This window comes from Leishmania major, chromosome 31 (assembly GCF_000002725.2).
Source record: "Leishmania major strain Friedlin complete genome, chromosome 31".
NCBI lineage: Eukaryota > Euglenozoa > Kinetoplastea > Trypanosomatida > Trypanosomatidae > Leishmania > Leishmania major.
In genome coordinates this window covers 1,008,320-1,023,911 of record NC_007272.2, presented here as the reverse complement: position 1 = coordinate 1,023,911, position 15,592 = coordinate 1,008,320, and the positions used below count along the sequence as shown (strand labels likewise).

General features: G+C 58.0%; 3 protein-coding genes across 3 annotated transcripts; all 3 read left to right on the top strand.

Annotated features, from left to right (window-relative positions):
- Positions 1-4,020: 4,020 nt before the first annotated feature.
- LMJF_31_2100 (hypothetical protein) lies at positions 4,021-5,187 on the top strand (the record flags this gene model as incomplete). Its single annotated transcript, XM_001685144.1, has 1 exon — positions 4,021-5,187. One exon carries the CDS (start codon positions 4,021-4,023, stop codon positions 5,185-5,187), a length of 1,167 nt encoding a protein of 388 aa, XP_001685196.1.
- Positions 5,188-8,307: 3,120 nt separating this feature from the next.
- LMJF_31_2090 (hypothetical protein) lies at positions 8,308-9,459 on the top strand (the record flags this gene model as incomplete). The annotated part of the gene is made up of 1 exon (XM_001685143.1): positions 8,308-9,459. One exon carries the CDS (start codon positions 8,308-8,310, stop codon positions 9,457-9,459), a length of 1,152 nt encoding a protein of 383 aa, XP_001685195.1.
- Positions 9,460-12,061: 2,602 nt separating this feature from the next.
- LMJF_31_2080 (conserved hypothetical protein) lies at positions 12,062-14,539 on the top strand (the record flags this gene model as incomplete). Its single annotated transcript, XM_001685142.1, has 1 exon — positions 12,062-14,539. The coding sequence occupies one exon, from the start codon at positions 12,062-12,064 to the stop codon at positions 14,537-14,539; it is 2,478 nt and encodes an 825-aa protein (XP_001685194.1).
- Positions 14,540-15,592: the final 1,053 nt, after the last annotated feature.

The following is a 15,592-nucleotide window of genomic DNA, read 5'->3' as shown; positions in this document are numbered from 1 at the left end:
GTCTCTTTTATCTGTTCCCGCTTCATGCACGGCTCGCTCGATTGAACGTTCGCGTGGTGTCCTTCGCCTTCTGCCCGGCGCTCTTCATTGTGGCTGTGGTGGCTTCCGTGGCTTCCGTATCCCCTCGCTGGCGTCGCCTCGTGCGGAGCCCGCTCTTTGCTGGGGTGCATCACACTCATTGTCTCCTCCGTCATGTACCCCTCCCCCACCCCCTCTTTTCTTTTGTGTTGCTTGCTTGGGTGCACACTCAGTCATCTCCGTTGGCCTCCATACACCCAGATGCGTGCTAGTGACAGGAAGCGCTTCAAAGCCTGTGCGTGGGTGCTTGCGCCGGTTGTGGCTTGCGCCAGTGCCCCCGCCTCCTTGGCCACCACCTCGATGACTTCAGAGCTCTCTCCTCTCCTCCTTCTGGTGATGGAGGTGAGTGGTTTCACGAGGACGGGAAGCGCGACGGACTGGTGCGGGGTGTTGGCCGATGACGGCACCATATTCCCTTTCATCGCGTATGCGTTTTTCTTTTCTGTCGTCCCCTCCCTCCGCCCTCTTTCGCTTCCCCTTTCCTCTCGCCGAGTGCAACCGCTTCTCGTGTGTGACGGGGGTGGCATGCCTGTGCTCTCGCGCGCTCCTGCGTTGTTTTCGGTGTACCCGGCACCCTTTTTCAGTTCGCTATCATTCGCCTGTTGTGCGCTTCACATTACGTGCCTGTGTTGTTGATGCTGCTCTACCATCACGCACCCGTTTCTATGCTCTTTTTTCTTTTTCGGCTCGTTTTTTTTTCGTTCTTTGTTTCGTCGGCTCTGTCTCCGTGCGTCCACGTACGCGCGCACGCCCCCTCCCCCTCTCTTGGTTCGCCTTTGCGTGGGCGGGTGTGCGTGTGTCGCTTTCCGACTTGCGAATGTGGGCGGGCTTGGTTGTGTGGCTGCGCGCGTCGTCATCCATTTCCCCATTAGGCCCATGGCTTGCATACAAGGCAGCCACGGCTCACGTCATAGGATTGCTGTTTGCCCTCGCGGCCCCTAACGAACGCAGAGACACAAGCATGCGCTAAGCACATCCTCGTCTCTGCCTAGCGAGCGAATTCAAGCGCTCAGAAAGCAATGCCCCACTCCTCGCCGCTCTGTGCTCAAGCGGGGTCTTTGGTCTTCGTGACGCACAGGTCTCATCGACTTTGACGACTTCCATCCTTGAACTCCTTTCGTTCCCCTCTCCAGCACGCGCTCCTCACGCTTCGGCTATGCTTGTGCGTCCGTTGAGGAAAGAACACCTGCGCACGCCTTCGGTCTCGTTCCTGGTGCCGAATTCGAGAAAATGCACAGGCACAAGGACCTAGACCCAGCGCCCGTCACAGCAGTCTAGTCAAACAGCACACCCCCTGTCGCTCAAGGATTGACTTTCCGGCGCTGCCGAGCCCCGAATAGAGCACGTACGAGCTACGCAGGCTGCACAGCCATTGGAAAGCCACTCTTGCCGAACGCGCAGCGGAGCTGTCGAAGCTGTTCGGCACGTGCCCTCAGTACGATGAGCACGCTCCTGAGCCGATCTCGGCCTCCACAAGTAGGCCGTCTCCGGAGTGCTGCATGCGTGGCGTGTTGCTTAGGCAGAAGCCCAAGGCGACCTTTTTACGTACTAGAGACAGTTGCGCGTAGCCGCGGCACCAAGATCGTCTCCGGTGCGCACTACCTCATTGATTCAGCGGCGGCATGCGACAGCCGTCGGCCAGCGGAGGGAAGACGACTTCACGTAATGCTCGTGCTCCCGTAGCCTACGATTCAATAGGCCGTCGAGAATGACGGGAGGCGGCCCACGCACTCCTCAAAAGTGCAGAGCTGAAAAAAGGGGAGATCATACTGCTCCGTGTCAATGCAGTCGCGGCATTCGTTGTCTGTTGAGTGCGGTTGTGCTGGCGGCAGCCGCGTCTGTGTAGAAAAAGACAGAACGAAGCGCCCTCTTTTCACGAAGCACGAAAGATGCGAGTCTGCATTTCACTGCCGCAGCACACAGCACATGGAAAGGGCGAATTCATCTCTCCCCTGTCTCTCTATCTCCCCCTCGCGCATCACCAGGCCAGAGGGGAAGCCTCCAGCAAAAACAGCAGTGGCATCATCATCATTATCGGCGCTTCCTCTCTTCAGAGGGCGGCACACACCTCTGCAAAGCTGCTGAATCGCTTCATTGCTCGTTCTATTCTACCCCACTGCCCCTTTTCTGGCATCTCTGCCCCCTTGCCCTATCCCTCTTTCTGACGCCTCGGAGTCGCCGACACGTCCCCTTTCACGCCTGCACAGCGGTGTGCCCACAATTCCGAGCGCGCATGCAGATCACCACAACCGCGCTCTTGTCTCTGCCTTTCTCGTTACTTGGTGTTTGCTTTCGTCAGCCTACTGTGTCTCGCAAATTCTTGAAGTTGAGGTAGGCGTCGCACACCGTACTCAACTCGCATCGAACACTCTTCATTCTCTCTTCCAAACCCTTTGCCGTTGCAGGTTCTGGAGGTTGGGCTGCAGTTATCTCGCTTCTCCTATTTTTTTATCCCCCAAGCACGCAACGGGCACGACCATACTTTTCAGCCTCCACGCCTGTGCCTCTCTAGTTCGTGGAGGCACCTGATCCAGGCGGTGGCGCCCCACGACACCGACGCCGTCTACTATCCGCCCACGCGCACCCCACCTGTGTGACCCTGCGTGCGAGGAGAGAAGCAACAGAAGAAAAGCGGGCGGCTTTGCACCCACTCCGTTTTCCCTGCGCACAGCGGCGGGCCTTTTATTTTTCTGCTCCGTTGTTATCTGCTGATTAGTTTTTTGCCCGCGGTAGTTTCCGAGTGCGAGGCACACGAGTGTGGGCGGTGTAGGACCTCGAAACAGAGACGCCACCCCCCCACACACACACACAAACACACATCCTCCCCTCTCTTTTCTGTGTGCGTGCCTCCATCAACCACCACACGTCTGCGATTTCTCGTTCCTTTTTGCGTATGTATTGTGATCTCCTCTCACGTTTTTTTTTGCTGTTTTATTGTCGTTGTTCCCACTGCTCTTGTCATCGTCGAGGTACTCAGCGCTGCAGAGCAAGTCGGTCGATACGCAAGAGAGCAACGAGCTCCATTTTCTAGTCGGTGCTCTGTGTGTATGTGTGCGTGTGGTGTGTCTGGGGAATGTGCCCCTCTTTCCGCGTGGATTGAGGTAGCCCCCGCTTTCCTGCTGTTGTTGTTTTGGTTTCCGCCTGTTGTATTCCTGTGGATTTTCGTTTCCTGGTTTACTCTTCTCATTACGCCGTTACATTGTCAACTCGGTCTTTGTGTTTTACCTCCCGTCCGCTGTGTCTTTGCGGCAGTGCGTGTCCGCCGGGTGAGTAACGACGAAAGAAGAACAAAAACGGGACTTGTATGACTATCGGTGATTACCGCGTTGTTGGTTCATTTCCGGCTCGTGATTATCTTATCCTACTGGGTCCCTGCCTCATCGGTTTTTCTTTTCCTTTTTCTTTGGTGCTTCAGTGCACGGACTCAGCCTCGCCCGCTTTACGTGCTTGACAGCCCAGCTCTGTCTGTCTCTATTTTCGCCCTCTGTGTGGGAGTGCATCTGTGTGTACGTGTTCCGGGTGCTGCTCGGCAAACAAACGTATAAACACGCGCTCCTCCACACGCAACCATACACACCCATCAACGCGGTGACATCCTCCCCCCCCCCCGCCTCCTCCCTCCTCCCTCGTGTTTTTTTTTCGTACGGTTGCCGTCGTTGTCGTTTATTTTTTCTGTTGTTTGTTTTTGCTTGATCCCCTAGCACTGTTGGCAACTTTTTGTTTTTGGACGTGTACCTTCCTCGTTTCCCTCCCTCCCTCCCTCTCTCTCTCTCACGGCCTTACTACGCACATGCATATACACATACACATGTACACACATACATACATGCACATACATACACGCTCTCCCCCATCCTCTCTGCACAGCGGCCCGCGGTCACTTCATTTTCTTTCTGGATCTTCTTCTCCCTCTTATAGCGCGAAAGAGTCAGAGCCAACACAATGAGCCGCAGCCCCAAGCAACACCGGCGCCAGCAAGCGGCTCACGTCCAGCAGCTTTCACCCACTGAGCTGTGCGAAACAACACCAATACTGAGAAGGGCAAGTTCGGTGTCCCCTTTACAGACGTCCGGGATCTTTCAGCAACTCGACGTTAGAAACTCGCAAGAGGAGGTAGGAATCCGCCTACCCTTTTTCGAGGCACAACCCATCCCCGGCGTCTCGTCGCTAGCGACCCCGCATGCCTTCACGCACAACTCCCACTACTCACGCACGGCAAGTCTGGCATCATCGACGAAAGACTCTGTAGCACTTGCTTCCGGTTGCTTTCTGCATAATCGGGGCGCAAGGCCATCAGTGCACTGCGCACCGACAAACCAGAGGGATTCTCAACTGGCCATGGTGCCACTTCCCTCCACAAGCTTTCCGCACCTACCACTCGTTGGGGACGAGAACAACGCGTCCTTTTTAGCGAGCATCGTCACCGACCCAACGAGTCGGCGCAGCTCCTACAGCTCGCTTGCCGTGCAGCGCCGCGCACACAACGACGCCTCTCCTGTCTCTCTCGGCAACCCGTCGGTAATCCGCCACCTCACTAAGAAGCGGGAGCGGCGCATGTCGAAGGCAGCGAGGAGTGGACAGAAAAGTCGCAGCAGCAGCATAGCAAGCTGTACCAAAGAGACAACGCAGCGCTCGCCGATGGAAGACCAGATCAGGGGGAGCCAACTTTCGCTCTACAAATTGTTTGGCTCGTCTGCGGCGGCCTCACCGATTTTCAGCGCGGCGAGACGGAAATCTTCTCGAGGACGGAAGGCGCAGCCGGAGACGGGTGTCACCACCGACGTGTTGCGGAATGACGACAGTTTCTCCTACATCCTACATAGAGAAGAGGAGGAAACGGCTGTGAGGACGAAGTCTGGCGTGAAGATGATCCGGAGAACCACGCAGGAAGTCCGCCTGCCGATTTCCGTCGACTCTCACCGAAGAAGCGACAGCGCCCTTGATCGAGGAGACGCCAGTCGGGGCAACAGTCGAGGCCCCAGTAGTCCAGCTCCCTTTAATGAGACTTCATCAGCCGTGCCGTCCTTGTTTAGTGAGTCGTCGATAAACGACATGTTTTCGGGTATTCTCCTGGTGGGCGATGAGAGACAGGGAAAGGCCGATCAGTAGCCAAGTGACGAGTGTGTGCGCGACCGCAGTGGCTCTACTGTGAACGTGGAGCCCAATGTCAGTGGAGTTGATGATGTCGCCGCGGCTGCGGAAGCGATGGTGATCCTCTCCCCTCCTTTTCCAGCGCATGTCGAGAGCTCCGCAACGGATCCGGGAAAGCGAAGAAAGACGAGGGTTCGTCCTCCCGTCCGCGGTCGGCCAGCGAACGCATGCAACAGTCAAACCCAGCAGACTGGGGAGAACTGTTGATATCACGTCACCTACGGTTCAGAGCACCTTCGCCGAGCGGAGCGCGTCGACATCTGCCACAAACGCAGCGACGCCCACCACCGAGTTCTCTAACTTCACGGTCGATACCACGAAAGGGTCGACACTCAAGCAGATACCGTCTTTCGGCGGCCTGTCTGGGTCGCCTTGCTCACCAGACGGCAGGCGGGGCTAGTCCACAGCGGCCCAGCATGTCATTGGGGGATCACGACTGCCACTCTGCTCGAACATTCACCCCCGATGGAGACGGGAATACCCACTCTCTTACCGCGGCGGTCAGTGTAGCCGGTGCTCTCGTCGCCGGCTGACTGCGATTCCATGGCCGCTGCGTAGTGTGGTAACCTCACCGACTCCGCCGCACTCCATGGCTCACTCCTATGCAACGATGCTGCCAACGAAGCTGACGTCGCCGGCTGCTCGGCAGATGAGCGAGGACAGCAACCGCGGTGGTCGAGTTTGTCGGGATACGCCGTTGGCGTCCTCGTCCTCTGAGGTCGTGCATCGCGTGCCGTTGGTTGTGGCATGTGCGCGTCAAACGAGCAGCTGCTTCTGGACCACGGAGGCGTTGCCGTGCAGCACCCACGCAAGCGACCTCTTCACCCGCGTGCGAGGCCCGGGAGGCGATTCGGCCGCAGCCCTAGCGGTGCGCATGCGCCCCCAGAAGGGCGTAGTAGGAGGTGCCCGCAAACAGGCGGGAGAGTGCCCCATCTTCTTGTGTGCTGTGCAGTGAGCGACCGGTGATTCGGAAAAGTCTTTGGTGTTGTGTGTTTGCTGCTCTTCCCACTATTCGATCCAGATACGGATGTGTGCGGGTAGATGGTAGGGGTGGTGCTGGGTGTTGATGGCTCATCATCTCTGCGTATGACCTTCATCTCCTATGGTGGTGTATGTTTTGTTGTTTCCGCCTTCGTGCCGGCGCACCCCCGACGGCCCCTCCATCTATCTTGTGCCACCTCGTCTGCCTCGCTTCCTCCCTCACGTCTGCCTGCCATATGCATGTATGTACATGTATATATATATATATATATATACCGGTTTCTCGGTTATTTTGGCTGGTGTCGTGCGTGTGCACGTCCATCTGTGTCGCGGGAGGGAGGAGGCAGGGGAGGGGGTCTGCACCTGTACACGTCTACTTGTCTGTATACTCCTTGTACATGTGTGGTCGCGACACATGAGGCGCCGCGGCCACGTCCACTTTCGCGTAGAAGTTACTGTCTCTGTACATTTTTCTGTGCCTTCTTCGTGTTTTTTCTACCGGTTTCCAATTCAGTGCTCATGTCCATGCTCCGCTTTTGAGTGTGTCAGTGCAGTGCCGCGGGAGAGTCGATGAGGATGTTTGTGGGTGCCTTCTCTTGTTCTCGTCGTGGATACTCGACGATATACCACACGCTCGCGCACCGGCGAGCTGAGCATAACGCGTGGCTTGTTCTCTTTCGCCTTGTCTTGTGTGTCTTTTGGATTTGTGTGTGTGTGTGTGTGTATACTTTTCCTTTATTGTCATTCTCCCTGATTTCCTCTCCCTCGTGACGTGGCGGGGGTAGCACACCTCTCAGCGCGTCGTATCTCAGCGGCTGGTACACCTCCCCTCCCCCGACACTCGGTGGGGCGGCCAAGCACGAGCCCCTCTATCCCTGCCAATGCCGAGCTACTTCTGGTGCTGACACGGCCTGGTGCCTACGACGTAGCGAGCTCCAAGCGATGTACCGCTACGGATGTCGGAGGTCGGGTCTTGGATGGGGTGGCGTTAGAGCGGCCTGAGACGGTGAACATGCTTACGCCATTCATACAATAGGCGAAGTGTGGGCATGCCATGAACGTATCTCACCTGGCCCTCGCTGCCGACTGGTACGGGGGGAGTCCGAGCCTACCCCGAGGGGAGGATGCGCCAGGTGGTGGCGGCCATAGTGGGTGCGAGCGTGAGGCGACCTGCGAGGCGGAGGTTGTGGGATGTGTTTGAGGCAGGTGCCGCGCTTCGATAACGGCGTCTGCAAATCGCGTTCACCCATGCCTGGAGCTGCTCCGCACCACGCGATAGGAACCTGTGGCAGGTCTGGCAGCGTAGCTTCGAACTCACGTGGAAAGGCGAAATACACGCTTCACTGCAAAAAAAAAAATGGTTTATACTCCCCTGAAGAGGTGTTTTCTCTCTCTCTCTCTTTGTCGCCGAAGAAGCGTGTGTATGTGTCTCGTTTTTTTTCTCTTTGGCCTGTCACCCACCTCTCCTGTTCCTTTCCTTCTCGCGCGCGTGCAGCGGTGCCGTCGGCGCATTGCCGCGTCGATCACTCCCGGTTGGTAGTACATTTATCTGTACGAAAGAACGCAGAAGTCTCAACGCGAGGCGAGAATGCAAGCCGCCAGCTCTTTCGATGTACGTGGAACTGTGGCAGACCGCGCGGCGCTGGGCCTCTCGCACGGCGCAGCCGAAATGGACAAGCGCGTCCAAACACATCTTTGACTCCCTTGCTCTCCCCCTCCTCTTCTTTTGGTCTCGTCTCTCGCGGTTCAGCCGATCCCCTCGTTGGGTGCAGACGAAACCTCGTCTTGAGAGTGCGCTCGAAACTGCGGCTCAGGTTTCTTTGCAACGTACTTCAGTGGATCGATATCGCGTCTGAGCAGCTACTCCGCGACACCCGCTGGTGACGACCACGCCTGTACCACTTCTCACTGACGTTTCAGTTACAAATACGGCTCATTGCTCTGCCAGGAGTTGTGGTCTGCAGCTGGTGCGATCCCGCTCTTTCTGGAAGCGCGTTGATTCTCGCTATTCATACGAACTGTTGCTCTTTCTTTTTTTTTTTGCTCGTCGCCTTCTCTTGCGGTGAGCTCCGCCTGTGACTCCCTCATTCCCCGGTAATGCCTGCTGCGGGTGACGGTGTTTGTGGGTGTCGTATTCACCGCCAGAATCGTCAACACAGCAGCCCCATTCAACACGCGCGTCGCTCCCTCAGCTCATCCCTGCCAGATACGGCTGTCCGCCTTGCGGACGACTTTCGCCCGCGTAGCACGAAGAGTCAGCTGATAAGGCGGGATGGCGGTCGCTACAACGAGCCCTACGCGGCCATCGTCGAGCGCGACGATGCCGTTTCTGTTTTGTGTGTGCAGCTTACACGGCAGCAGGTGCTTGTGCGGCACATGCCAGAGGCGGAGTGGAATCGCATCGTGCGCGAGGGTGAGAAGGTGCATCCTGGCGTTGAAGGCAAGACCAGTCTGCACATTGTTGCACCGCCCGAGATGAGCACACTGCCGGCTGGCGCCGCCGAAGCAGCTGACGAGCCGCACAGCCCTGAGCAACAGGCGTCGCCTAGGACAGCAGCGGCAGAGCCGCCCGTTTTCGATTACTTTGTCGCCCCAGAGAACCGCATTGAAAAACTAGCGAACACAAGAAAGGCATCCTTCTTCTCCCAACTCCGCTTACGGGCGCGCTATTCTCGGAAGGAGCTGGAGCGGGTGGCTCGCGAGGATCGCCGCGCGATGCTCTCGGTGGAGCGGCGCAACATCTTTCTGCGGCAGTATCAGCGGGACATGCAGCAGCGCATGGCAAGCACACCACTGTATACGGTGGGGCGCGAGCTGCCAGAGGAGTTTGTTCAGCTTTTCTTTATGTCCCAGGATCACCATGGTACGATGACCCGGCGTCCGGAGCGAAGCGATACCGCCCGCACGCCCCAGGCTCAGCACAGCTTGCAGAGGAGCGCTGGTGGGCGATATCTCTTCAACATTGACCGTAGCTTCACCTGCTTTGGTGAGCGCCTACCGTTTGCCGGTCAGGCCCCAGTGGACGGCTTCGTTGTCGTCACTGTCGCGCCAACGGCGGACGCGTTCACCTCGGTGTGGGGGCTGTGGGATGAAGTGCACCGTCTCTCCAGTGATGCGGAGGAGAAGCCGTTTGTTCCCTGCGACTACGGCTCCGCCGACTACTTGCCACGCGCGGGTCCTGATGACCCTCGCGATCCTGGTGAATGCTCGGAGAAGGGGGAAGCTGGCACCACGGCGAGTGCTGCCTAGACGGTATGCAACTGCCCAATCGGCAATCAAGCTCCGCGCTGCCGCTGGCCACCGCTGCGGCAAATGCGAAGGACGAGGTCAGTGTGTGGCAGGCCATCTCGTGCGTCCTCCCTGCCCGAGTCCTCACCGCTTTGCACCCCCCACACACACACACCTCGTTCTCTACGCGTTTACTGCTCGCCTTTCTCCCGCTCTCCCTCCCGCCATTACCCCTCCCCCTCCCCCCCCCCGCTGGCTCTCTTGTCTCTACGTGGGCGGCATCTCCATCCGACCACACCTCTGCCATTTATTGTGAACAATCTCCTACACACGTACAACGGGCATGTCTCCGCATGTGTGGAGCCTGCTATGTTTTTTTTTTACTTTTTTTGCCCCCCCCCCACCACCACCACCATCACCCATCGTCGTGTTCCTCTCCGCACGCCCGAGCCGTTTCCTCCTCTTCGCTCGCGTGCTCTGCCTCTCTCTCTCTCTCGCCCTGTGACATCCTCGTCTTCGTGAAGGGCAACGATGGGGTGTACGATGCGTGGGGGCGGGGCGCAACAACAGCGGCAAAGACGATATCACGCGATTCTGGTTACTATTTGTTTATACCAGCAGCCCTCTTTTATGTGTTAGTTGTGTCGTTTTCGACTGCTTTCGTTGCTGAGATCCTCTACATCATCGTGTGTGCGTCTTTCTGCGGTCTGACGGCTCTCTCTCTCTCTCCCACCGCCGCGCGTGTGTGGGCATTACTGAAAACCAACATGCAGGGAAGCCTTGCATGTAGAATAACCCCTTCCACCCTTATCAAGCCCGTATGCAGAGGTTGTTTGATGCTGTGATCTCGGAGAGAGGCGGTTGTAGTGTTTCTATCCCATGCTTCCTTCGATTCGTTTTCGTGGTGGCGGGTGTGTGCGTGTGCTTGCGAATGGCACGCAGCTGATGAAAGTCAGAACCATCTGAGTGGTACACATATATTTGCGTTTTACACAGCCGCGACTCACTGCAGCTTCGCGTTTCCCAGACGTTAACATCGCTCTGCATTCTATCTCAGCCCAGCACACACTGTATGGCCACCTCTTTCGCTTTCTTTTGGTGGAGACAGCTATGGCCTCGCACCGGTCTCGCGACGGCGCCTACAAGTACAGTCAACCGCACCTTCGATGAATAGAAGGAGCTCACGAAAAAGAGGGGTGGGAGACGGGACAGAAAGCACGGTGGAACGGCGGTGTGCCTCGCATGGGTGATGCCACTCGCCTCCGTTCCATGAGGAACCGATAAAGGGCCAACAAACGACAACAAACGGTGAAGCAGCGGCCACGCGCTATGCGCCTTCTTTGTTTGCGTACTGCACCAAAACGAGGAGAACAGCGACGCATCACCACCATCACCATCACCACCTTACCCCTCCCCCCCTTGATGTTCGTGAGTATGATCATGACTTCGTCCGATGGCAGCGCGGTGGAGGGCGAAATGGGACCAAAAAAAACTCAAAACAATCACAACGAAACAAACGAAGAAAAAAAAACGTACACAAGAAGAGTGTTTGTGCAGGGAACGTGCGGCATGTGTGTGCCGGCCGCTCGAGGCAAGCGTTTTGCAGCTGCCGTTTTTTTTTGTTGATGTTTTGTTTTCCCTGCTTTGACATCTACCCTCGAAAAGGACAACATCATCGCGCTTCTTCTTCAACGCTGAAAAACTGCCTGACCCTCCCACCACCATCACCACCAGCCTCTTATACACGCCAATGCTGATGATGGTCCTCCTCTACACATAGAGAAGCAAGAGCCGAGCTCCCCCAGCTACGCCTCTTGAGCAAGGTGTACCTTTTTCGGTATATATGTGTGTGCTGTGTGTGTGTGTGTGTGTGTGTGTTGCCACTACCATCAGCAAAGGACAGATCTGTTCCCTCAACGCATCCGTGGCGAAAAAAATGTCGGCACGGGCACAAGCAACAACAGAAGCGAAGAGAAAAAAAAAATAAATAGCAACTCACGAGCACATGGAGAGCCACTGCAGTGAGCAGTGCCTGTTCTCGGCAGTAGTGTTTTTCTTGCCCTGAAAACGTCGGCGCCTCGACAAGTGAAGCGGACCTCCCAACCACTAGCGATGTGCCCCACGACCGTGCCTCACATCGATGTCGCTTTTTTCGAAGTCGCTCGTTGGCCCTCATCCAGAGCTCTTTGTCCGCCTCTGCCTCTCCCCTTCCCCTCCTCCTCCCCCCCCGTCTCCACCGCTCTCTCGCTCTCTGCATCTCTGAACATCTTTTGCCACACTGTCTTTTCACTGTTTCGCCGGCAAAAAGCTCACATTCGCTAGCTCAAGCGCTCTCGCTCTTTCCCTCTCTCTGTCTGTGTCTGTCTGTCTCTGTCTGTCTCCATGCTACTCGCCTCCTTCGTTGTATGACCAACTGTGCACGTCCATGCTTCTCTCGTAAGCTCTAAACCGCAGCCGCCCACTCGTGTGCAGCGATCAGCGCCTTTTTTCTTTCTCAAGTAACCGTCAGCGGACTCGTCGCCCGCCTCCTCTCCGCACAGCAGGCAAATCGGAGTAGGCTCTAGCCCATACCTCCTGGTCACCACTTCCTCAGAGTTTTCTCACCGCGCTCGTCTCGCTAACCATGTCATCAGTCATTGATGTACCCTGCACGCGGAAGAACAACCCCTTCTTCTCGAAGGGAAACCACCAGCGCGAAACGCCTGCCCCACCCATCGACGAGTCTATGGTGCGAGAGCGTCTCTCCGCAAACCTCCCCGACAGCTTCAACTACCGTCGCAACACGCTAAATACAGGCAGAGGTCGCCAGCGTCGCAGCCACCGGCCACACTCGCGCAGCAGCAGCAGTAACAGCTCCAACTCTGACCGAAACGCTACTCCTCCCGGCCGCGCAGGGCGCAATGGCCCCGGCAATGAGAGACGCAGCCGCCCCCCTCACACACACACGCGCACCTCCTCGAGCACCTCCAGCTCCAGTCCCCGCAGCAGCTCCATGTCGAGCAACGGTGACGAGAGCTACGCCTTCCACGCTCGGCTGGTCAAGGTTGGTTGCAGCGCGCACGGTGGCGAGTCTGCGGCGCTGTCGCAGTGCTGCGACACGGTGCGCGATACGCTGCAGCTGCTGGAGCGGGCGCAGCTGCGCACCGGCGACGGCGACGGCGGCAACGGCTTCTTCTGGCTCGACCTGCACGGTGTGCCGCCGCCGCCAGAACTGCACGACGCGGGGTGCGGCGACGCACCCATGAGCGCGCTGTGGGCGGCGCTGGGGCTGCAAGCGTCGACAGTGCACACACTCGCGGCGGTGTGCGAACAGCGGCAGGCGCACCCGCGCCCCGCCCGCTCCTCGCTCGATAACGTGTACGAGGAGGAGTTGGTCGGTCTCAGCTCCCCGGCTGACCGCGTGCTGCAGGTGGAGCCGGTGCAAGGGACGTCTGTAAAGCGCACATCGCGGGGCGGCGTGGCCGAGCCGACGCACTACGTGGCGCTGGAGCTGGCCACGCTGCTGACATCGGTGCAGGCGTCGGAGGCAATGAGCGAGGCAGCATGGGAGAGCGCGCTGCTCGCGCGAGCCTCCTTGGCCGAGTTCGCCAACGAGCCTCTGAACGACCTGACCTGGACGGAGAATTTCGCGCGCGGCATACGCGGCCTTCCTGCTGCTGCTGCTGCCATGAACCGATACGTCTCCTCTGTCTCGTCTTTCACTCTCCGCCAGGTCACGCAGGCGTCGCTGCACGGCCGGGAAGTGGCCACGACGCCGCTCATCACGTCGATCTACGTCGTCTGCTTCCCCACAGGGTGTGTGACGTGGTGCCCCGCAAGCACGCTGGGACTCACCAGTGCCGACCGCCGTGCCCAGCGCAGCGCTCCGGCAGCGGAGGGGCAACGACGCCGGCGCCGATCACCGCACGACCCTCACGAGGACGCCGCAGCCGAACGCAGCCGCTACGATGCGCTTTACATGGGCGGCGGTAACTGCGAGGAGGTGCAGTACGTAAAGTCGTGGGAGCAGCTGCAGGCCTCGGTGTTCAGTCGGCTGCGGTACATGAGTCAGCTGAGCAAGGGCACTGCCTCCCCCTCATCGCCGCACGCACGGCCTGCCGGCACGTCGGGCGAGCTCTCGGCGCCACCGATGAGCGCGTCCGCAGGGTCGGTGCTGTGCACGTCCGTTTTTGTGTCGCTGCTTCTCTCCTCCGTTTGCTACGCCTACCTCCCGAACACTGTCATGTTTTTGGGCGAGGTGGACACCATCGACTCCATGCTGCCCCTCATTGAACTGGATTGCGAGAGCGACCAGGCGGATGCCCTGCGCCGCGTGCTGCTGCTTCGCCGCCGCCTCGCAGTGCACAGGCGGCTGCTCTTTCAGAAGATCTGCCTGTTGGAGGCGCTTGACCGGCCAACGATGCACACAGTTGCGCGCTTCATCCGGTCGCTCACGTCGCCGTCGCGGACGGCACGCGACTCTTGTGCTGGCAGTGTTGCAGATCAGTTCAAGAGTGCGCAACAAGGTGCAGCATCAGGAGGAGTGGGCGGAAGCAGCCTCACCCACCGCATCCACACCGAAGTGCCGTGGGCCAATGTTGCAGATGAGCAGATGGGCGACAGAACAGGAAGCGGCAAGGGCTTTGAGGCCCTCGACGCACGCGGCTCGGATGGCGTTGCTCCGCCGAATAATCCAAGCAACTGCCACTTGGCCCAACGAGTCACGCAGGGAGCAACACCACCACAACACCACATGATGACATCGCCATCCCTCAACGCGATCCACAAGAGCATCATGGGCGTTCTGCACAACCTCGAAGCGGCGCGGACGGTGATCGGGAACGCAACCCTCATCTACAACTCGAAGGTGAGCTTCACCAACTCCCGCACCAGCGAAACAGCCGACTATTACTCGTTGTTCTGTCAGTACGTCTTGCTTGTTCTGCTGCCACTGAATATTGTGGCCTCGCATTGGGGCATGAACTGCCCAGTGCCCTTTATGCGCGTGGAAGGCACAACACCATTCTGGAGTATTGTGGGCGTGATAGCTTTCATCAGCGTTGCCGGCACCATCTTCCCCATCTACGCTTACCTGACCCGGAAAATCTACTTGATAGCATAACCGAGACACACACGCCCTCCACAAGGCACTTGCAGCAAGCGAGAGATCGAAGAAAGGCGAATGGGCTGCCGACAAGCGACTAGGTGCTGCCACCCCTTTCGTGCATGCGCGTGTGCAGAGACTTTGCAGCAAGCACGTTTTGCACCCGAGTTGTCTTCGGTGTGGTGGTGGTGGTTCGTTCTTTGATTGCTGGTGCTGTACCTGTGTTCTTCCTTGGCCAGGCTTGCATCACCCATCCCGCCTCCACGACTCATCATCATCATTTCTTGGATGAGCGTCTCGCCTCTCTTTCCCTTCTTGGTCCTGCTCGCTCGCTCCTTTTACCTGCTGTCGGTTTCTCACATGCGCATTGGTGTGTCTGTTGTGGTTGCGTGTGCGTGTGTGTGTGTGTGTGTGTGTGTGTGCGTGTGCTCTGTGCGTATGTGTGTTGCTCTTGTCCATCGCATGTCTCCTGTAGTTTTATTGGTTTGGGGGTGGGGGGGGGGGCCTTCTTTCTCGTGTGCTTCCTCCCCACCGCTCCCGGAAATGAGGTGCCCCGCCCGGTAAAGCGGTGTTGGCCCGCGTATGGCATGCCTGTGTCTGGGATGGGGGAGGTCCTACCGTCCCTCCACCCCCACCCGCTTTTGCTTTACGTTTTTCCCCCTTTCAAATGGTGACCTCACTTGACAGTGCAGTCTAACTTAAGATTTAAGGCACACTTGTCTCCTCTATGGTGTTTATCTGGTTGCACCGAGTTGCTGGAGAGGAAGAGAGAAACCGATAACGTCTCGATATACACCCCAAGGCTATGGTCTCACGACAGTCACCGAGCAGGTAGTGTAAAGATGCTGAGGCATCTCCGCCCCCACCCCCACCCCATCCTCCATCTCTCAGTCTCTCACGTGTGTCAGGGTCATGCCCTGCCGGACAACGGACAGAACCATCTCTCTGCTTTGAAATCTGCTCGCCCTCCCAAAATAATCTGCTGTGCTCCTACGCCTCCCCTCCACGTCCTTTCTGCCACTGGGTCGCTCTGCGCCGACACTAATGATCATCTGCAAGATCCCCTCTACG